General features: G+C 30.6%; 2 protein-coding genes across 5 annotated transcripts; both read left to right on the top strand.

The window, feature by feature from the left end:
• The first annotated feature begins 123 nt into the window (after nucleotides 1-123).
• On the top strand, nucleotides 124-17287 carry LOC108560697 (tyrosine-protein phosphatase non-receptor type 11). Of its 3 annotated transcripts, XM_017918356.1 has the most exons (12): nucleotides 124-270; nucleotides 395-517; nucleotides 582-776; nucleotides 13642-13807; nucleotides 13871-14047; nucleotides 14115-14265; nucleotides 14325-14477; nucleotides 14544-14641; nucleotides 15359-15526; nucleotides 15588-15944; nucleotides 16009-16214; nucleotides 16269-17287. In XM_017918356.1, exons 1-12 carry the CDS (start codon nucleotides 257-259, stop codon nucleotides 16393-16395), a joined length of 1935 nt encoding a protein of 644 aa, XP_017773845.1. In that variant the 5' UTR covers nucleotides 124-256; the 3' UTR covers nucleotides 16396-17287. The 3 variants fall into 3 exon arrangements, with proteins under 3 accessions (XP_017773845.1, XP_017773847.1, XP_017773846.1); XM_017918358.1 differs by lacking the exons at nucleotides 124-270; nucleotides 395-517; nucleotides 582-776 and adding an exon at nucleotides 5857-6247; XM_017918357.1 differs by lacking the exons at nucleotides 124-270; nucleotides 395-517; nucleotides 582-776 and adding an exon at nucleotides 11620-11759.
• A 2778-nt stretch (nucleotides 17288-20065) lies between these two features.
• On the top strand, nucleotides 20066-23165 carry LOC108560674 (protein FAM122A). 2 transcript variants are annotated; one of them, XM_017918320.1, is made up of 4 exons: nucleotides 20066-20678; nucleotides 21502-21592; nucleotides 21645-21886; nucleotides 21934-23165. In XM_017918320.1, the coding sequence occupies exons 1-4, from the start codon at nucleotides 20545-20547 to the stop codon at nucleotides 22316-22318; spliced, it is 852 nt and encodes a 283-aa protein (XP_017773809.1). In that variant the 5' UTR covers nucleotides 20066-20544; the 3' UTR covers nucleotides 22319-23165. The 2 variants fall into 2 exon arrangements, with proteins under 2 accessions (XP_017773809.1, XP_017773810.1); XM_017918321.1 differs by having other exon boundaries at nucleotides 20079-20678; nucleotides 21949-23163.
• Nucleotides 23166-24552: the final 1387 nt, after the last annotated feature.

Here is a 24552-nt window from a genome sequence, read left to right as displayed (position 1 = left end):
TTTGAAATATTTTAGAATTACAAATATTTTTCATGCATTGCATGCGATGATAATTAATAAAAGTTATTATAGCAAATTTTTCTATGGTTTGATATTGGACGATCGGCAACGTCGGGATATTTAGTTGGGTTCATGCGCGAAACAAAATGGCGCCCGCGGATCCAGTTGTTTCATGTACATTTAATAAATCATTGCAATAGTAATTTAACGAGTTACATTAGTTCATTGATACATACAATAGTTACATAAAATAAATATGACTTCACGAAGGTACAGTGCTCGTTTGGCAAAATCGGTCAGTGTGCTATGCACATATTCAAACAAAAATATCCACAAACAAAATAAATTTAAATTCATTTGTTTATATGGTCAATGATAACATTGTTTCTTGCAGATGGTTCTGGCCAACCATAAGTGGCCTAGAAGCTGAAACGATTTTACTTCAAAGGGGAAAGGACTACAGTTTCTTAGCTCGACCCAGTTCCACCAATCCAGGAAACTTTACCCTCTCAGTGAGGTAATGATCAGTTGGAATCACATCCAGTTAACCAATGATGAACTAATTATGTATGTTCTTTTAGGAGGAATGGTGAAGTGACACACATAAAAATTCAGAATTCTGGTGATTTCTATGATTTGTATGGTGGAGAGAAGTTTGCAACCTTATCAGATTTAGTGCAGTTTTATATGGAAAACCAGGGCCAACTGAAAGAGAAAAATGGAGAAATAATTGAATTAAAGTATCCACTAAATTGTGCTGATCCAACAACAGAGAGGTGAGTTGGTAATTTATTTATTAATGAAATTGAATTTGGTGCAGATAATAGCACTGAACTGCATAAGAAATATTTTGTAATTATATAATTAATTGGGAAAAGTTTATTGGTTCTATTGTTCCTTTGTTGATTAAGTAGGTGTAGGCTGGGTTTCCTGTTAGGTCTGTAGCTCAAGGACACATATGGTATTGATAATGTATGTTTTCAATAACGGTATTGTATTGTTGGATGTGGGTGTCGGTCGAGCTTTTTTCTCAAAATCTCACGGCCCAAAGTGTGAACTTACAGTGCTCTAATTATCTTTACATATCTAAAAATCATGTAAATATAATGGGATATATTCAAATTTGTGGAGCAGTGGTTGCTATAAGCCTTGTAGGAGTTTAATTTCCTGTTGCAATATAATTTCGTACCTTCGAGCGCGACATTGGAAATTTACGACCGGAATAAAATATCACTCTGTTCAAATTGTGACCATTATGATATGTCGGCGATCCACAAACGGTTTATGGAAATTCGATACTCGCTAATTTATTCTGTCACCTACATAATTTGTTTTTTTATTGCTACATTGTGTTCCAGCGTCGAGCAAATATAATGCGCTGGAACAATGGGAAATTAAATTGCTTCACTAATTGATGTAATATAGCATTTTATCCACATAATTAGACGAATTCAAATGTTGAAAATTTTGGAAAAACCTCGGATATAACAACAATCTTTTGTTGTAAATCGTGGTAAAATTATAATGCCGCAACAATTATCGTTGAATATTTAGTTAATTGGGAGGTAGATTAATGTATTTGATGTTAAATGAACTGAAAAGGATATAAGAAATTCGTGATATAAATTATTCAAATCTAATGAAATTACACGGGTTTAATGGAGGTGATAAAAATGGAATGTCCGATGATCCCGTCCCGTGTCACTTAAGAAACGCAGGGAACGTGCCTTCAGGCACATACATGGAGAACTAGAAAAACCGACGGCAATTTTTTAAATTCCATTTGTATTCAACATTCGTCGCTCCCATTTATAATGCATCTTAATTATTTCGTCGGTAGTCCCGAAGGTCACACACGCACGTCACAACACTTTGTATGTATTTGTCTTCTGTTTACATGTTATTATTTATTATGTCAGCACACCAACGAGCGCAGAGGCGCGAGGCACTGATTTATTGGTCGATTCACATTTTTTTAAACTGCAATATCATGAAAAGCTTATGATCTTGGCCGCATAACCGGATGAAAAAAGCCCATAAATATGCACATGTGATTCATGCTGCTCTCAAGGAACGTCTGCGGTTGAATTTCGTTGATTCATTCTCCGGAAATTGCGGAACCTTTAACAGAGATCACTAGTCATTGGTTGGGCCGTGAACCAAGCCAATTTTGAAACGAAAGTTCGTTTGTAAATGCAACAACATTCATAAAGGACAATCGAAATTGTTTATATTCCGAAATGTGTTCCACGCTCGACCCTTTTTAGATAATGAGTTAAATGCATTGCACAATTACCATTCCTAATGAAAAACTGTATTTTTTTCTCTCTCATTGGGAACAAAATTCCGGTAGATTCTCATAATTTTAAATAACACACGCCATTGGAAACATTGAATTAAATATGAATAAAATATAATGGATGCAAAAGTATGCGAAATGTTACTATTATTATACTGAAGGATTGACTATTATTGGATGAAACACACATTGTTAATGTAAAAATGTATTTAAGAAATAATTTCTTTCTTCAAAATAGCACTTACAATATTAAAAAATGCAAAGGGAAAGTTATAGAATTTTTGCAATATGTTATATATATAAGACTGTACTCATCACCTAACTAAAAGTTGTAATAACAGTGTCATAAGTCTTGCCAGATATATTTTTTTAAATCATGTACGTGTATCATTCGACCTCTTTATGTTTTAAATCATAAGGAAAGTTAATCTGTTTCGTTTCATTCGATTTTCTCGTCTCGGTAGATAAGCCAGGTTCCAAATTCTCGGAAAATTGATAATATTTGGAGAAGGAAATATCATTGTATATATATTTGAGGAAAAGTGAAGTGATAATGTTATCTTTGAGAAATTGTACATCAAATTAAAAAAGCAAATGCTCTAAGCCAACGGTTTCCAAACTGGGAGGCGCGGACTCTTGCCAAAAAGGGGAGGCGCCAAAAGTTTTTAATAAATTAATTTTTATACCATAATATCTTTAAATAAATAAAACGTGTCTATATTATTTAATCTATTAAAACAATAAAAGGTAAGGGAGGCGTGGAAATAATTTTTTTTTCGGGGAGGCGCGGAAAAAAAATGTATTTTTCGGGGAGGCGTTGTATCATAAAGTTTGGAAACCGCTGCTCTAAGCAATTTTAATTATGTCAATTTACTTAAAAACAACCTTGTATATAGTTATATGGATAGCCTTACAGTAATTCTATATGTTTGAAAAATAGAAGACAATAATTGACAAAATAATATAATTTTTGAAAATATCTGTCAATTAAAAAACAAGTATTATTATTCGAGGAATTCTCAGTATAATGGGAGTTTTACATTAAACTTAAGATTAGTAATGTATTTGTATTTGCTAATTATAATATTGTTATTATTATTATTGCTTTTCTCGTCGTATTACGTTTCTTGTCATATAGAAAATGTAAATATTAAATCTTATAGAAAAGACAAACAAAGTATAATTAAATTTGCATTATTTAGTATTTAAACAATATATTTCAACAAATAATTTTTTTTCTTATTCTCGTCGTTCTGTGGACATTTATGTATGTGTTAAGAAGTTTTACAAACAATAATAAGAAATTATAACAATGTGCATGTGCCGTAAGATCTTCAATTTTATTTTTTAGGCAATTATAGATGTATTAATAATTAACGCTATTTTAAATTTAAAGTTGCAAAATTTTGTCTAATTTAGTTTCTATATTATCAACTTGCAGAAAACAACGTACGAAATAGATACATTGTTGATTTGTGAATATACGCAACTTAAATATTTGTAATCATATGATAAATACGTAATATTTCAACATATTATTTATTATAAAATACGCATTTACCATTGAAATATGTATGTTGTTTTAAAAGTGAAAATTATCGCATATTTTATCATGATCAGCGCCGCAGCAAGAGGAGTTTGAAGGGGCGATTGCCACATAAATCGTGGGGGCGCATTAATATGTAATAGTATTGTTTTCTTGTGGAGATGAGGGCTGCGCATATTAAATATTTGCCACCTTTGGAGGCCCTGATGAACATTATAGATTAATGTATGTTTTCTTTTGTTTATATTCTCAATAAAGTTATAACTCGTATTATATTCATCTTACATGGGATACATTATTTATACATAATAATTATTACTTTTGAAAGTTAGATAATGCGGCAGGGCAGAATCGTATGTGTTTCATGTGCTTCTAAACTGAAAAAATAAATATATAAACTTTAACTTTAATTGAAGACTAAAAAATAACAATGTAGATATGAGTTTAATTAGTTGCTTTGTTAATAATCATTTGATAAGAAGGGGAAGAACCTTTGCACGTGAAAATATATCGCCTGTCAAACTCAAAACATTTTTCTTATCATGCAATAACTATATATAAAAAAATACAATTCAGACGTAAGTTTAATTAGTTGCTTTGTTGACGGCCATTTGTTAAAACTGGGAAGTATTTTTGAAAGTGAATAACAACTACCAATTACAGATGATATAAATTCATTTAGTGTTATAAATACAATAATATCAGAATACTAAAAATAATAGTATTTTCCAGTGTAAAATTAATTTTTAAAAAAATGTTATAAAATTTATTGTTCACATTTATTTAACATTAATATTATTGTTATCGAGGTGAAAGGAGATATTAAATAGAAGGTTGATTATGTTTTTCTAAGAGACATTTTTTTCACTATTTCACTTTTTCATTTATTGATATGTACAATTGAAAAATAAAAATATGTATTCAATGTTAAATCATTGAAGTTTCCGTTGAAGGCAAGAAGATTGTCGAAAAATACCTGTTTACTTATTTTTTTTTATATAACTTTTATTATTTATTCACAATTTGCCAACATTTCTGGCAATAAGTTGAATGTTAGTTTACTTATAGTAAAAGATCTGTATTCTTACTGATATTTAAAATATGACTTACTTATATAATATTTGTATGAACATTACCTAACCTAGTTTTTGGTTAGTTAATTAGTAAACATTTCAATCTTCTTAATGATTGATGTTAGCTGTAAACAATAGGAGATGTTAGACATTTATTACTAATTTTGGATACCAGTAAAAAGTAATCAAAGTAGTTAACGGAAATTGGATCATGGAACAATGAAATCCTTTAGTTGAGGATTGATAGCTTCCGTTAAGCAACGTTTGCTTTGCTGAATTGTTGTTGCTGACGGAATGTATTCATTTTATATTTAAGAAGTTATCAAATTCTAAAAATATTATTAATTTGACTGTTTGGTTATAATTATATGAAACAGAATAATTCATCGAAATATGCACGAAACGTTATAAAAAACATTTAGGAATGTCAGGGTGAACTGAAACTCGGTTTCGTATCGCCGTGTACAAATATGTTTCCAAATGAATTCGTGTATACAATTTCTGTGTTGTTTGTAATGTATTTATTCCTTGATTCTCACACAATTGACGAACATGCTTTAATGTGTGGAATCCTATTAAACAATTTATTCGCGTTACGCAAAAAGATGTTCCAAGTTTACGTTATTTGAAAGACACAAAAAAATATATAGAAACGAAGAATGGGAGAGAGATGGTAACCAAGACAAAAGTCCCCGCCGAAAGATGTCGGTTGTTATTCCCAGTTTGGCACAATTTGTTTTAATTTTGTAGCGATACAAGCAAATATCACGTACATCACCAGAGACGCAATCGAATTCTGATGAATCAAAGTTTTGAGAATTTACCTCTCAAGTTCGGTTTACAACGCAAAACACCATTTTTCCCCAGTTTGTTTATTGATTTCTCGAGCACCTCCGTATTTGTGCAAATTAGAATCGTCGCGGCCAGTGCCAGTGTCTAATGTATCGTAACTTAGCTGAACACATTGTTGCGCAGCGCTTCGAGGTGTATTCCTTCCTATTTGCCTTGCAGCACGAGAAGATAATTGAAAGAGATTTAAGTGGTTATTAATTAATAATGCATTAGCTCAACGATTGGAATTACAAATTGAAGACAATTTAGTATTGTATCAGGCGTGTTGTTGTTTTTCGTTCGCTTGAGCACACATAGAGATCCATCTACAGTTGGACGTCGCGTTCGGAAAGGGGACTTTCCTGCGGGAAAAGTGTGTGCAACAAATGGACAAAATTTGTATATCCAAGGATTAATTCGATCCAATTAAATTGCAATGGGATATTTCAAGACGATTCTGCGTCGCGTGAGCTGGACGAAGTCTTGGGAACAAAAACAGTAAGCCAAACAAACGCAATATTACAACAATTATTTTTTAATTTAATTCACTATATGTGTACAACATTCCTGTGATCCTATTTCAATTCACATGCTTTTTTAAATCATAAACTTTGCTGCGCGTAGCTCTGACCTCTAATTGAAACCAGTTCAATTTGCATTATTGACCTTACTACCAAAATAATAATAATAAAAAAAACTCTAAAGCTATTACAATATACAAGCAAGACGAAATATTGTTATTTAACATCGTTGCAAGCAAAAGATTGAAACGCAAAACTTGATGTCCAATAAAACCACTGCTATAAACTTAAAATGCTAATTATCGCTAAGTAAACAAACAAATTTGCATATGCTTCCTGCATAAAAAGATTTTAAACTTGGAGGAAAGTATTTTTTTATATATATAAAAAGAACATTCTCGTGTGTTTAAGAATTTTCGTGTCATTCGTACATCGCAATTGGCCTCGATATCGAACTTGAATGTACATATTTGTATGTATGCATGGATAATGATGACAAACAGAGAATACGATTCATTATTTTCCCAAAAAAAAAAATACGTCTATGTTTTATTACCGGAACTTTGGTAATATTAAAATATGTGAGAGTAAAACGTATTGCGATCGCTGCGGTTCCAGTAAATCGTGAATTTGTTTGTAGAATTTCAATTCGCCTTTACTACGTGCGTTTTTGCTTTGACCCTCAGAAAATCTAATTTTATTATTTTTCAAAATTCCAAATGGAACAGTTGGCATATGTTGTTCATACGTTATAAGTGGGCTTATTGTTTTGCGTGATATATAAGAATTATTATTTTAGTTTTTTCAGATGAATTGTATATATTGATATTAATACAAGTTGCATTTATTCATATCAATACTATTTTTTTTTAAATCGTTTTTACAGATGATTCATAATCATAAATGATGATATTTCTTCTATTATTTTTATAGTTTCACTTTTAATATGTGACAATGAGAAGAGAAGTCCCGGATTGCGCGCCTGCTACATAATTTTTAAAACTTGTGTACATATATTATGTGTTTAATATGTTAAATATGTTTCACTATGCGAGTATTTCACGATACGAGTAAAAATCCGGAAATTTTGGAACAGATTAAACTCGTTAAGTGAGGTTTCACTGTATAATGTATTAATATTAATGCAAGTAAATAATTGTAGATATATTATAAATATTATTAAATTGGATAGATGTTTAATAGCATTCAGTTTCGTGTTCAATTTTTCCTTTGTTTTATTTAATCAAAGTCTGTTGAGAAAAGCCCATGTCTGTATTGCATATATTTTTCATCTGTGTTTCTTTAACACTAAACTAACATCAATCTTTCATTTGTCTCTTTCTAAAAATAACAATTTTCTGGAAACTCATAAATAAAGTATATTGAGCGTAGCTAATGATGCGATATCAAGAAGATGCCGGTAATTAATATTTGCAAAATGTAATAAACACATCGTTACCGCTTGGTTTGGAATCGCCGTTAAATTGATTTTGACTTGTTTATGTCCATTACATGTTTTTTTTTTTAAATTCTAAATAAACTTAACATAAATCTTGTAATTATCTGTGCGGAAAATCTCGGCATCTGTTCGTAACATGTGTATGTAATTAAGTGTACATTTCCCACCGAAGATGAGTTATTCAAGTTTTTTTTTTAAATTATCTTTTATATTGTACTCTTTTCACAAGAAAGTAACATTGCTGAACAAATGCAACTATTTTATTTTATAAATTTATTACTTAAATTATTTTAATCATTTCATAAATTATGTTGCGATTGATACTGATAAAAAAATCATATAATATTAATGTTAGAAATTGATTGATTGATATTATCAATTACAACAATACTTCGCATAAAAGATCAATCCGGTTTGAAAATTTGAAAACAAACTAAATTAAATAAATTTAACACATTTTTTATACAGTAGAACCTGTTTTTTGAGCGGTTCTTTTATATGCGTTTTTTTTGTGCGTTTTTTTTATGCGGTATATGAAATCCAACAGCATTGGCCTGCTTAAACGATTCTGTTAATCGATTTTGAACCAATTCATCATAAGAAGATGAGCATTTTGGATTAACATGATTAGCAGTGAATTATATATGTGCAATTTGAAAATTTCACTTTATCATGTATTTCGTAAATCATTGACGTAATCATTTCGTAAATCATTCTAAATACGATTTTTTTATGCGGTCCCTACCCACCTCATAAAAAAAAGTTTCTGTAATGTATTATACAAAGTTATTTGATATATGTAAGAATTTATGAAAATTTCGAATATAGGAACCGCATGAAAGAAATCGCACAAAAAAAGGTTTTACTGTACATATTTATTTTTTGTAACTGTACAGCAATACCTAGCAAGATACGGACGGATTCACTAAAGTACGGTTTGAAAATTTCAAAATAATTTTAATTGAGCAAAATAAATTTAAAAAAATTGTACACAAAATGATTTATAATCTGCAATTGTTTCATTGTGATGACAACAACAAATTATAATACTTTTCTTTTAGATATTTTATTTCTTAAAATTATTATATTCATGTTGTCTTCTTTGGACTATTACGAGTTTTTATGTATTCACTTTCTATATAGCTAGATAGACCAATGTTTTGATTTGGAGTTCCGCATAATTTGGGGTTGCTCGCTTCACTTTCTACGAATATTTTGTTTAAATAAATGTTTGGAATAGGATTTTCGCTCCTTTAGTTTTTTTATATATTTAATTTTTGTTTGTATAATTATTGTTGTTTGTATATTAACCAATAAATATCATAATATACATGAATTATGCAAAAAGCAAGGACACGTAGACAGAAGGATTTGTATCCAGTAATAAACTAATATTTTTTTCATTTGTTAAAGTCTTATTGCATTTATTATGTCGTTTTCTTTTTCAAATACAATAATATTTTTATAAAAGTAAATGCATTGTGGTAGGTCAGTGGTGCGCAAAATTTGTTGAAGCGCGACCTCTTTTTTATATTTTTTTTGTAAACAAAGAGATGTTCTCAATATTTCTCCAATTGCGACTTCATCTATTTGCAATTGAAATGAAACAACATGTTTTTCAAAACATTAATAATTACACTTAAGGTATTCACTTGAACAGCTGTTGAGACCGCATTGCTACAGCAGCACGTCAACTCAAGTCTAACTTTTCCAATTTTGGAAACATCAAATCCAATGGAACAAACAATCTTTCGTGAATCATTGAGAAGTTATTAAAATTATATCGGCATGCAATACATGGAACAAACAATTTCAAACCACTCCATAGATTAACAATAAATAGGATTATTTAAAATTTAGATATAATATTTAGTATTTGTTATTGTTTCTATTTGGATTTTTTTTAATATCTTGAAATATATTATAAAACTAAATTGAAGTAATATTTTGAAACGTTTGCATCTAGTATTCCTATGACCTTCAGGTTTAGCTAAAACTTTTATGACGTTATTAAATAAAATCGAATAAAAAAGTAAATCAATGCGTCAATCGAACAGAATTATGAAATTTGTAATACTTCAGTTTTAATTGTGATACCAATTTATGAATAATGTATCGTACTGTACTTAGTTTATATAGCTATTGTTTTCTAACATAAGAAATGCATTCTTGGTGCGATCTGAATTACATGAAATAAATTGTTTAATAGCAATCGCAATACCGTATTTTTATGTGAGCTTTCAACTTGATCTACTATCGTGATAATTTACAGCTTTGTAAGTTTGTTAGTAATTATAATCATATTCTTATATAATTTACCACAAACATAATTTTTGAATTATTAAAATTGACCATATCCATTGTCTTCAATTTGAATTTACTAAAAATAACTCTTGGGTTTAATTAAAGGGCCAATGAATATTTACTTAAGTGCATAAGTTTTGGTATATTTAAATTTACATTTGTTTAATTAAGTTTTGTGGCTCTGCAAAAAAATGGTAACCTGTTGTTGCCTCGGGAAATAAAGGTCTGGTAATATCCAGGGTTAATCATAGGCGTTGTTGGTCATGTACGGCGCTTCTTTTTCTATATATCAATTAATATTGAAAGTGACATGAAAGAATTGAGGACAAATTTGGTGCTGAATTATTAAAATATTGATACCATATAGAAATATCCGGATGTCCGTATGTGCTTTTTAATTGACGATGACTTCTGCTACGTGTAAAAGGCAATAATGACATATTAACACGTTACACAAGCTGTGTGTAATGTTGTATTTAATTATTAATTTCAAACCGTTTAATTACTTTCGATGTGTGACCCATTGAATCATTGATATATCTCCACAGTTGAAATTAAAAACCAGTTATTTTTTCTTTAGCACATTTTGTTTGTAAATAATAAATGTTTTGAATGAATGACCAAGTTGCGCGGGTGAATGGAAGAAAGTTGTTGGGGTTTCAAAGATGGCGTTTATTTACTACATCGCTTACACTATATTACTACTGTCTAATACTAATAATTATTACTGATCATCTCCATGCTGTGCTGCCACTTTTTACAGCGTTTTTGCGCTTAAACAATAAACATAAGTTTTTTTTGGTCGAAACGACCAATTTTTTTAAATTTAAATTTGATTATCTATAAATCAATGCTATTATTAGTAATAACAATGTATTTGGCAGAAAAACCTATAGTCAATAGCCATTTGCAGCAGTTGAATTTTAGTTTATTTTTATTATTGTATTGAGTCTTTTTTTAATTTTGTAATGTTGCTAATGTATTTTATAGAACTTAAAAAGCAGTCCAAATATATCTAAAAATAAAGTTATATAAACTTCTAGTATTTTAAAAATAATTCTTATTAATTTGAATCTGTACGATTCGACTAGTTTTTCTAGAATAATGCGTAATATAAGGATGCATATATGGAAATCGAAGCGAAAATCTGAATAGGACAAAAAGGTGCTTTATTTTTCCGCGAAAAAGCCATGATTTAAGCAAGTTCTTAGGAATTCAGTCGCAAATACCGCCTTGTCAAGCGTTGCATATCCACATACAGACATATACTCACTCACACGCTTACACATCCTACTTCTTGCCATATTAATGAGGTGTATACTCCGCCATACCCCAGACGTGGGTGTATTTGCTGAATAGCATTTTTACTACAACACACATTGCTCGGTGACACCGAAGAGAAACCATATCAGAATCGGCGGCTCCTCATTTCTCTCCCGTAACAAACACAAGTTGTGCGTGCATTTCCAGTGAGTTGTAGAAAGTGAGTTACTTATAAACAAAACAAAACAAATAAGTTGTATTCAGTGTGTGATTACCATCCGACATCTTGCACATTTCGAGCTGCTTTAGTCCTACCGGTGAGCGCAATCCTCCCGAGGTGCAAAATTGCTAGGATGACTAGAAACCCTTTGCCAGTGGATGCCTCCATCCTAGCAGTTCCAGCCGCGCAAATAATTATTTCAACGGCATTCCAAGAACTACGAAAGGCGCTCATTCTGTTCAAGTACGTTCGTTCGTTCGTTTATTAATTCCCACCCTGACATTATTTTCGATTGACCATCTGAACTTGATGATTGTTTATTATCCTGCGCGATGCGAATGCATGTGCATTCAAGTCCGACGTATTGTTCGACCAAAACAAAAGACGAACGAGCCGACCTGATTGTTCCGCATTTGCGGTAAACAATTCCAGTATGCATTCACTATCAAATTCTTTACTACGATATAATTTTTAGTAATCATTCATACTTGAAAAAGCTAACCGGATGTATAATTGCATTGTAATTGCAGATGGAATAAAATATAATTGCGACTTAAAAGAAAAATTTGCTGACGATGCGTTAATGCAGACATCCGATATGAATACTGTAATTACATAAGTATATTCAAGGGCGGCAATTTATTTTTATATATGGTACAAACATGGGCAGTTTGTTTATTAGGGCCAAAAATTGACATACATATGTGGTTTTAGGCCCCCTTGCGCCCTATTATCAGTAGCCACCACTAGGTAGAAGGAATGAAAAATTGAAATTTGAAGCATTGAAGCAAATAATATTCTAGATTCTAGATCTTAGTATTATGGTCAAATTAGATAGATAATAGAAATAATGATATTAATTATTGAAATAGTTAAATTCCGAAAATTAAAAAAAAATGAAGTAAAAAGTCTTCAGTTCCAATGAACAAATCATTAATTAAAAGTTGAAAAGCTCCAAAAAAAAGCCGATTTTGAGAAATGTTTTGAAAGGAAATTATGTAGAGAAATTACAAAAGGATGAAAATTAAATATATTAAAATAAAATTGTTTTTATTTTGTTTTTTTCCAGCCAACTTAGCTGAATATATTGAAATTTATGTATTTATTATCTGATAAAATGTAGATATTTCCTCATATCTACATTAATCATTTATAATGAATAATTAGGTAAAGTTGTTTAATCAGTACAGTGATTTAACTTCAAGATAGCAAGTGATACTATTGTTATATATGAATATTTATTAAAAAATATCAAATTATTGAAAATATAGGTTTCTAGGATTATTAATATAAAAAAAGAGTGATGCAAGTCGATGTGGACTGGTGTGGGCTGTAATTTGGCACATCAAGCACCCACATGCCAAGCAAATAAACGCCACTTGACCTACAAAAATGTTTACGGAAATGGATTAGTCTCAATTGAGATCGAATCGCGGCTGTTGACTCGACTGCAATTTGCAGCGCAAATAATTAATGGAAAATTTCACCGAAATCCATTAGCTTTTCGTTTTGGATTTGCGTGCAGTTGGAAATTCGAGACTTCGAACGTACACGCGTCGGAATAAAACTTTGCTGTTCTTGTAGTTTTGAGTTGCACGCCTTCGCCTTACCATTTACATAATCTGCATATCCACACATTGCAGATTTTATTACTCGTTTCAGTACAGTTTCATATGCATTTCTTGTTGCGTAACGAATAAGAGAGAGCGCCAGGTAAGACGCTTTTCGAATTTTCATTTCTGTTTTTGTTTTCATTGCCGTGTTCCTGGAGAAAAGAGTAAATACGCTCTCTAATTAAATTCTTAATGAGTTTTATGTTTTAATTGGTTTCAATGAAAAAACGGGGCTTATGTACAATTTTGGACGCTCTAATTGCGGAACCTCGCAATGGCAGATTTTTCTACCTACGGACATTTAGTCTTAACCGAATTGTGTCGTAGTTATGTATCGTACCAAATCTTTAGTATTAAAGATACATTTGAAATGTCAATGTTTAAGTCGATATATGCAGGAAACTATGGAGAGGTGAACAATGCCGAAAGCAGTGAAAGTCTTTTTACCCTGCCCTTGATCTTATATCGAATTAAGAACGAATTAACATTGTGATTATTTTTTGTTATTTTAGGTGGTTCCACGGTCACCTGTCCGGAAAAGAAGCGGAGAAATTAATTCTGGAGCGTGGCAAGAATGGTAGTTTTCTAGTACGCGAGAGTCAATCGAAACCGGGCGATTTTGTTCTTTCCGTCAGAACCGATGACAAAGTGACACACGTTATGATAAGATGTACACAGGTAATTGACCAGTGCTCTATACGAATTAATAGAAAATTGAAAAAGATCGTCTCGTTTGTTTAGGATAACCGATACGATGTTGGCGGTGGCGAAAAATTCGATAGTTTAGCGGAGCTTATCGAGCACTACAAGAGAAATCCAATGGTTGAGACAACTGGAACGGTCGTGCATTTGAAGCAACCCTTCAATGCCACACGAATCAACGCTAGCGGTATACACAATCGAGTCAAACAATTGCAGGTGCGTTAATTCTGAATTGCTATTTTATTAATTGCAGAATTTAAAATGTATCATTTATTTTTTTAAGGAGGAGAGATATGAAACTACTGGTAAAATGGGCGGATTTTGGGAAGAGTTTGAATCTTTGCAGCATCAAGAACAAGAAAAGCAGTATTCGAGGAACGAGGGAATCAAACCGGAAAACAAAAACAAAAATAGATACAAAAACATATTACCATGTAAGTTTTTAATTTGAGATAATATTTATTTATTCTTAATTATAATGCTGTTATTTCAGTTGATGAGACTCGAGTAAAATTGAAGAACATCGATCCAGAAGTGCCCGGTGCTGATTACATAAATGCCAACTACATACGTTGGAAGGCTGACGATAATTTAGGTTTTAGCGACTACAGTGATCCCAATAATAAAGTTTACATAGCTACACAAGGTACATTGCATTCAATTATTTATTAAAAAATATGCCTTTTCATTTGCTATTTTCACGCTATTCCAGGCTGTTTACCATCTACAATTCCCGATTTTTGGGAAATGGTGTGGCAGGAAAACTGTCGTGTTATTGTTATGACAACCAAAGAGACAGAGAGAGGAAAGGTAAGAATTCATAAACACTGATTACATTATAATATTAAAATCTTTATTATTCTATATTAAAATTAATAAAAACAATAACAATACTTTTCTATAGATTTATTATTAAAAATGTCTAATTGACATCTAATCTTATCTGCAACATAATTAGTCTTTTATAATCAATATGTGTTTGTTATTAATTAATTACTTGTTTGGGTATAAATTGAGTTACATAGTTAATATTTGTTTTTACATATATACAAGAACATTTTTATTTTTATATACTATATCATACAAAATTACTGGAAAAATAGTTCTGTTAATTTAGTTTTTTCTTGAATTAAATATACTATTTAGTACTTATTTCTCAAGTTAACTAACGTCTTAAACGCGTTATACCGCATAAGTCTGTTAAGTGAATTACAAGCATGAATCATAGCTTAATAAAAACTTTGTTGTATAATCATTACAAGCCAATGGAATGTAGTCATGAGGCTAGTCTAAATATTGACCAGCCTTAAATCGCATTTGGTTAAGCTTATGAATTCAATATATTTTTTCATAATTGTATTTATATCAATAATATGAATAATTCATTTAATTTTGCAAGTTTATGATCGATAAAACTCCAATCTTGTAGATGTTAAAAATTTAAATTATACTAATTGTATTCGATTGATATGGGTAGTGTGGGTCACAATGTATTTCGATGAGGCTAAAGAACATTTTTTTTTATAGAACAAATGTGCCAGATATTGGCCAGAGGAAGGTGATTCAAAAGAGTATGGACAAATCAAAGTAAAGAATTTAATAGAAAACTCCAATGTACACTACACACTCAGAGAGTTCCTAGTGACTATGGAGGATTGCGCAACTGAGAGGAAAGTGTTTCACTACCACTTTCAGGTAAATATATCCGTTTGTCTATAATTATGCGTTGTTACTTAAACGAATGTTGGTTTTTTAGGCTTGGCCGGACCACGGTGTCCCGTCCGATCCAGGAGTGGTGCTTAATTTCCTGCAAGACGTAAACAAACGACAGGAGGCTTTGGGCCAGGAATTACCAGATAACAGCGCTCCAGGAGCCGTCCTCGTCCACTGTTCAGCAGGCATAGGTCGCACGGGAACGTTCATTGTTATTGATATGATTCTGGACCAATTGAAGAAGCACAATCTCGATTGTGAAATCGATATACAGCGCACGGTGCAGATGGTGCGCTCGCAAAGATCCGGAATGGTTCAAACCGAGGCACAATACAAGTTCGTATATTTGGCTGTAAAACACCACATTGAAACAACCACTGAAAGAATTAAGGCTGATCAAGTAAGGAAGCTTCAAGTTGCATATAATATTCAAATTTAAATATGTATTTTATGTTTTTTTTTAGAAATGCATGCAGATGGGTAGGGAGTATACGAACATAAGATATAGCAGTGATTTAAACACGTTGACCAATAGTCTCAGCGGTATTGGCAGTTCGTTGTCATTGACAACTAACCGATCGTCTATCAGTTTGCCATTTTCGCCACCTCCCACGACTCCTTCAAATGTGCGCGATGGCAAGAAGATAAGCCGCGAAATGTTGCTTCCCAGGTAATCATATCATAATATATTCTGTTGAAGTACAATATTAATATTATATTATAGGCCACCAGATGACCTTCCCAGATCCAAACTGTATGAAAACATTCCCGTAAAAGAGCCTAAATTGTCTGTGGTTAATTTGGCGTCCAGTCATTGCGTGGCGCCGCCCCCGCCACCTAGAAAAACGTGACGCAAACACCATATTCTCCTTATACTATAACTTCTAAGTAGATTTTATTGATATACGTTCCATTTATATATTTTTTTAATTTTATTTTCTCTTTGATATTAAATCAATGTGCAATTTGAGGAAAAATATATATATATTAAAAAAAATCTAGCATATCTGTGTAAAAGACAAAAATCGCACCCAAGTATAAAATGTATTTACGCTTTATTCAATGTGTGGAAAACTTAATACATGTAATATATATATAATATGTTGCCGATTGATTTATATATATATATACAAAAATATAAGATATAAATTATTTATTTATGCTAATGTTTTAAGCTTTGCTGTGAAAAATAATGAATATATAATATCTGTTGGTTCGAAATGGATTGGAGAGAGACCAAAAAATTGTCTGGTGCTTACTGTTCTCTTGAGAAGATCTTTTATTGTAAGTTTGTATTGTTTATGTTTCTCTTTTCATTATTGTTGATTATTGCCGCTACGTTTCTTCATACTTGCGTTGTGTCAGTTTATATTAAAATATGTACATAAATTTAAACTACTACAGATATATATGTGTACATGTCCATGCATGTATCAATTGTTGGTTCTGTGTGTTTTTTTTGCTTCTTGAGAAATTGTCGAGGAGATATGTATATTATAGGAACTATGACAGGAAAAGACGACTGGAAAATCAAGAAGTGAGATGAGAGATATATCGGAGAAATTTTATTGGGTAAAGAGATGTTTTTATCAGATCGAATATATATTATATATTTATAAAAGTGATTTTTTTTAAATTTTTTTTTACTATTTTGATCTTCTGGTTGGCCCGGAAGTGAACAATTTTATATGGTATTCTTATGTAATTTATTATGTGAGATTAAAGTGAATGTTTTTTTAAAAATTCTATTTCAAATTATTTTATTCATCTAACTATCCTAGTTTTAAAATAATTAAACGCACCTGTACTTAGAAACTGCTTATATTAATTTAGTTCGTTTTTTCTCTGCATAGACTTTAAAATGCTAGACTTCAGTAATGCTATTTAAATTTATGATATCTGACTGCAGATCGGATCAAAATCCGAACTATGTTACTCAGCGCCTCCTGGATTTTTTTAAAATTTTAATAGCATATTCATGTCCCTCAAATGCACCTGTGGCCATTCCCAAAGTGGGCGAATCACTGGTTTAGAGTAAAACCTGTGTTTTATCGGAACCTTACTAAACCTATGCTAAATTAAAACTATCTATTTTTGCAAAAAAATAATATTTGTGAAATAATTCCGTCACAAAAAAGGCATTGATAAAATCAAACTTCAAATATTACATTAATATTTTATCGATAAAAATTGAATTTAAAACTCAATCAAGGATATATAAGGTAAAGTAAATAATACAATCAATACAAAATATCAGTTGCATAATGTTAATACACTGATGATTTTTTCATAGTAATCTTTTATGATTACTTTTATTCTATAAACAATGAACTCAATATTAATGCACTTTCAGCGCTATTTAGGACTCTAAATTATTAACATAATCATATTTTACATTTTTTATATATAAATTTCTGCTGTAATAATAAGTACACTTTTTTAGTTTCTCTTTTCGTTTTATTATTTAGAACAATTTAAAAAGCATTATATAATAATATATTTTAATTGTGTTTGGTTTACACAAATCGGTAAACTCTTTAAATAAGTTTCAATTGTAATTTTCGCATTATTTGCTGTGTGAATCATTATAAAGTATTATTATAGTCTAATAATACCATTGACTATTAAATTGCTAGTTGATTCATAATATTATAATGTGTTAATATTTGCACATATATTAAAAAATCATAAATGTAATAACAAATATACCAAATTACTTTTATTATCATTATAACTTTCTTAGAATAGTCAGAATAAAATTGTGTAATTATCTTTGATTTTATAAAACTCTTATTTGCTCGATTTAAAAATATTTATCAATCGTTCAGGTTTTATGTATTCGTATCAACATATAACAGATTTCTGATCTTAGTTAAGGAGAACTAATTGTAAAAAAGGACTTCAATCAAAATATCTTTATTCATACAAATAAAGTGGAACCTCGCTTTAATCCGTTTCAAAATTTTCGGATTTTTACTCGTCTGGTGAAACACGTTTTCCCATATAAACTAATGTAAATTATGATAATTACCTTGCCGGAAAAAAACATATAACTTGGTCTCGATTTTTAATGATTTTGCTTTTAATATCTATGGTTCTTTTTATTCTTTCGCTTTTTATTCGGAGACATGCAAGTGTTATTAAATTTTGCACAAAAAAAAAACACAAATCACATGTCTGAACATTAGTTTGGAAATTTTGTGATCATAAATAACACTAAGATGCAACTAGAATGAACACTAACATTAGGAACTGTTTTCCAATTCACACACGGTGAAGTGAGTTTATATTTGTTTACATTACTTGTATCAATTCGGGGACTTGGTGGAAGTCTCTTTATACTTTTAATATTTGTTTATATAAAGAAGTGTTTATATATTGTTATTATAATGGTTGCATTAACAGCAAACACAAATTATATTTGCAAAGTATACAAAGCTTTAAACAAAGATGACAAAGAAAATCGAATATGATTAATATATTCAAAAATACACATAATGTGTACACAAGTTTTAAAAATGATCTAGAGTGCTCGCAATCCGGGACTTCTCTTCTCATCGTCACTCGTTATGCGAAATGTTGCTCGTTAAGCGAGGTTCCATTATATAACGATAAACATACTTAATAAATATTTCATACAAAATAAATATAACCATTTTGTTTGTTCTGTTAGATTTGTATATCATTGAATCATTAAACTAAAATAAAATGAAACTACAGTGGAACGTCGTTTAACAAGCAAAATAAATTGTAAGAAATATGACTCGCAAAATGGAACACATTATCGTATATTACATAATAATATTTTTAATATAAAATTACTCAAATATAGTTATTAAATAGTGAAAGCCATGGGTTTTATTTATAGTATGTTAAATGAGTAATTGAAATAAATTAATATTTACTGTTAATTAATACCTGGTATTTCCATTAATCATTTTAATATTGTTTAATCATCTAAAAAAGATATTCGTATTCACAAATTGTTTTATTTGCTTTCTGAATCGTCACGTATGAACCATTATTAGTTTGTAGTAGCATCATAACAATAATTTGTACATAAGAAAAATTGATTATTTTCGTTTAACCTATTGTTAAATAAAAGGTTAAATCTGATGGAATGCGGTTTGCATGTTAAATATTAATGACGGAATGTTTTCCTTAATTTTACAACGAGCGTTTTGGTATCAGTTGTATTTGAAAACAATTACTTATTTGCAGTATTTGCAGAATAGAGTATATTTAAATCTGACAAGTCAAATTAAAGTTATTATCCCCACCTAAAATGTGATATCACACAGCTAAATTGTATACTGAATACAAGATTCGTTTCAGTTGATAACAATTCGTTTTAGAATGAAACTTAATCGGAGTTGTTTATTTTTATTGTTACTATTTTAGCAAGAAATGAGTTTATTGCTTTCGAAACATCTCAAGTTACGTTTCGGTATTGTGATGCTGAAAATATATAAAATATAGGAATGCTCGGTATTTTTGTAGATAGTTTGGCAGATTTAGTTGGTATATCATTTTTTCCGTGTTGTGGTATTGAAATGTTGAACCAGCGTGGACGTTGATTCTGATTGGTTGGTGGTGTTGCTGTGTGGTGTGAAGCGGGTTTAAGGTATGGTGGGGCGTTTCGTGTTTTCTTTTACACTTTTTTGCTTGGTGTTTGTTAAAGCAGCAGGTGCTACGCGAAGCGTTTATATAAAATAAAACCCGTAGTCTGAAAGCACCAGAAAGGAACGATTGGTAACGACACCAGAAGGACATGCGCGTTCTGCGAGTCGAATTCTGTCAAGCTGCACCAACTATCGCGGAAATAAAGCATCTTCACGAGCAGCGGGTACTTTGATAGGAGTGGAGAGTTCTTTCAGAGCCAGTGGCTGGACCTGAAGCAGTGACCGTAGAGAGTTTGGTACTGGTGCGAAGCGCGTTTCATTTTCCGCGGCTCCGTGACAAGATAGTGTTTGTGTCAATGTACCGGGGTAGAAATATTCATGTCTTCGAGCCAGGGCACAGATATGGACGTTGATTCCCCATCGGGGACTCTGAAGAGGTGCTCAAGTGCCCCCATGATTAACGAAAACAATACCGGGATGACAACCTCGCCCCCAGCAACCACCTCCACCAGGTATTGCTATTAGCAGCACTTACACAGTCTGCTTGACAACTAGACCTAATTCTTATTATGTAAAGAGATCAAGCATTCAAATCCAGACAGAAAGCAGACAGACAATACTTGCAACCTAACAAATTGCCAAATTTTTCTGTTCTATCATCATCAAATCTGCCTGTAACCAAGAGAATCTCCATTATTTTTAACTTTGCTTTTTTAAATTTAGATTCTCTACTTCCTTAATTATAATGATAGTATTATTAAAACATACTATAACATCTACTTAAAATTTCCTTTTCGATTAACAACAACTATAATGAAACTTGAAATCGTACATTCAACTACTTATAGTTACTATATGTAAAATATGTTACTTACAATGTACAATTAGATACAACATATTTGACTTGCAAGTTTTTTTTTGCATCCAACAACCAATTAATTTGATTTGCAATTCTGATCATTATACATATGTAGATTACTTTTTGTGTTGTTAGTATATTCTCAAAATTAAATTATAATGAAATTTCATGTGGATGATTTTTAGCCATATTTTTTTTTAGCTAAATCAGATTGCTATGTATATAATTCATATAAATAATTTTATCATCTGTGTATTAGAAATTCTATGAAGATTTTCATCATTTTTCTATTTACCATATATTTTTGTTATGAAATGATTATAAAAAAAAGCTTTAATCAATCCACTATCAAATTTTAACATATTATCTCTTCTTTATCATAAAAATTATTGTTGAAGACTGAGTAAAGACTAGGTTGTGTTATTATTATACTATATTTTATATACTATATTTTATATTATATATTTCTTTTCCAGGGAATCTGGTAGTTTTAATTTCTTTGGTGCACAAAATCCCCCAAGGACTAGAAGATTTAGTGCTAGTTGTAGTCCTCTAACAGGTTCACTTGTAAGTATATTCCTAATCACGTTTCTATAGTTATTTATTTAATTTTTTGTAGGGTTCAAACGTTCGTCTAGCCCCTAGGATAAATCAATTGAGACAGGAAGAGTTTGCAGATTTAAGTAATTCACGGGAATTAGCGCACGAACGTGAAATCCATCATACTATGCAAATATCCCAGTCTTGGGAGGATCTGCGTCTTGTCACTGAATCGCCGAAACCTAATAAAATGGCACCGCTTCACGTCAATCTACCACCTTATAATATGGGATACAATTCGCCATCGCCTACTCGATTAAAGTATGTACTACCATAACGCAAAGTGACGTCTTCACTTTAACTTAAAGTTCTTCATTTTGTAGTTCGCCTGTACAAAGTTTTCAAAGCCCAACACGAACTGCTCGCACTTACGTACGTAGATCAGCCAGCCCTGTGCTGCGTCCGAGCCCATTGGGGGTAAAACGCAAATTGGATGAGGACAAGTCCGAATACCATTTGAGTCCACGAACGAAACGTGTGCCCAGTTATACTAATTCGGATAGAGTAGGACTCTTGACTACTTCCAGTCCAGTACCTGGTTCATTGAGTTCCATCGGAACTCCGGAAAGCATCTCCAGTGCAGATTCCCCTAATTTCCAGTGCCGAATGATAGACAGTCCGTCGCCCAGCAGGTCGACCGAATCTATGGCCACCTCTAAACATGACCAAGAAATGGCTGAGGGCCCTAGTTAAGTAACGCAACAAGTCGGATTATTAATAACTTTTATATTCATGACAAATTTCCTGGCGGATTACACTCAGAGAGATAATTTAAATTTTTGCAAATAAATGTAAATTTGGTTAAGTTTGGCGCAACCCTTGGTGATGCTCACACACACACTGCCAACGATATTTTTCTCAATCGGTTAATATGTGTTGTCTTTTAGTTTCTTGTGCCAAGTTAAGTAGTAGATATGTAGTAAATGAATCCCAGCAGTGCCAAATATTCGCCAAATTTAGTATACTTAGCCAATCATCTAGTTGTAGATTAGGTTTAAACTCATCCCTGTGATAAAAAAATGTTCGTTTCTCCAAATGAGAGACTCTTTGATCTATCCGCCAGGAAATTTTTCGAGAGAAAGAGATATTATTTTGTATATTGAGTGCAGCTTGAGTCACTATAAATGTATATTTTATATTAATTGAAAAGAAGTAACAAAAATTAAGGGATTTTTATAAGTCATTTGGATAACAGCTTGTACATATAATAGTAATTAATAATTTTGTGAGTGAAGATGAAAGCACACCTATTGGATGCAATCGAAAGATGGTGTTCTTTCTTAAACGCAGCACGTGGTTTAAAAATTATCTCTAAAATTTTATCGATTTCGTAACAATTCAAACATCTAGTCTAATTATTACGATTCCCCACGCCACCAATTCCATCTAACCATTGGGGACGATTTCGAAAAACAATAATTATCTTTGTGCAAATTTAAAATAATGTAATCTTTGATACTCTCCCTTTATCCTTAAGGTGCTAAAACAAAGATGTTATTATTGTTTTTTTTTTTCGTTTTTAGTACAATTTGAGTTTCTGTTTAATATTTCATTCAAAATAATTATTGTTTCGTTATGTTATTTACAATATTGATATCATGTATATTATATTCGGATATTATATTTTATATCCACTGATATATATAATTATATTTATATATATATTTAAAAATAGTAATATTTTAATTTTATAATAATAATTATATTCAACTTTTGAAATAGTTGAAACTACAAGCATAGTTTGATTATACCAATATAGACTGAAATAACAAGCAACATGTACATGTAAATAATAATTAAAATGCTGTTAAATCTTGTTTCTAATACTTTTTTTTTATTACCCTTCTAAGGTCACAATGATATTCGATCTTTGATTGTTGACTTATTTATTTTTAACTGTTCTTTCAGCAATTAATTTCGCTACAATCATCATACGAAAAATTAATCGATAAAAAAAATTAAACCTAATTTTATTTAATAATCACGATTATGTTATTATATATTTTTTATTAAATTTAAATGTGTAATTTGATTAAAAACTGAATACGGAAATTCCTAACACAGTGCCGAGAACTGACGTCAAATGGTACATTTGTATGAATATGAAGTACGTTTGTGCGAAAACTTGGGAATTGCGATAATATAAACAAAACATAATTATTCTCTTTAGATTAAAGACTGCCATTGTCGTTTTAGTTATTCGATTAAGTTGTTCTTTATTTCAAGTTTATTTTTTTATAAAGTCCAATTGTTTAACCACTAAAAATGTATCCGTTGACCTCTTTAACATTTAATATCTGCGGTTTTATGGTACGTTTATGTGTTTGTGGTGCGGCGGATATTTTTCATTGGTCTCTTATTTTAATCAATATTATTGCATTGTTTAAAATTATGCACTGTGGTATTTTGTGTGATTGATAGAAATAACTAGAAGTGTAATAATCTTTAAAAATCTTTTAGGTTTATAGCAATTATTTTAATATTCTACTTTTTTTGCTTCAATAAATATTATGAATGTTATGCCACTATTTACAGAGACTCATACATTATTATTAAATTGCTTAAAGTGAATTGCTGCAATTAACCATCAAGTTGCAATAGATGACCATTACTACTGATTATGTAAACAAACTAATATAGATAAAGGTTGAGTTTTCCTTGAAACTTTATATGTAATCCTATGACTAGTATTGCATAGGATTGTTGATAATGATAATAAAGAAAAACTTATAAATCAATATTTTGATATTATTATTTTAAATAATGTTATATATTAAACTATTAGTTATATTGGTAAAATAGTTTTGTTTGAATACAATTTTAATTAATTTATTTTCAAATTTCAACATCTAAACCATTGACAAAAATTGTGGTCAATAAATATATTTAAAAATAATTACAGAGATAAAATAAATAAAAACACTAGA

Source organism: Nicrophorus vespilloides, unplaced genomic scaffold, assembly GCF_001412225.1.
Source record: "Nicrophorus vespilloides isolate i.1.1-1 unplaced genomic scaffold, Nicve_v1.0, whole genome shotgun sequence".
Taxonomy (NCBI): domain Eukaryota; kingdom Metazoa; phylum Arthropoda; class Insecta; order Coleoptera; family Silphidae; genus Nicrophorus; species Nicrophorus vespilloides.
Note: the sequence above shows the minus strand (reverse complement) of the source record. Positions and strands in the feature narration are given on the sequence as shown.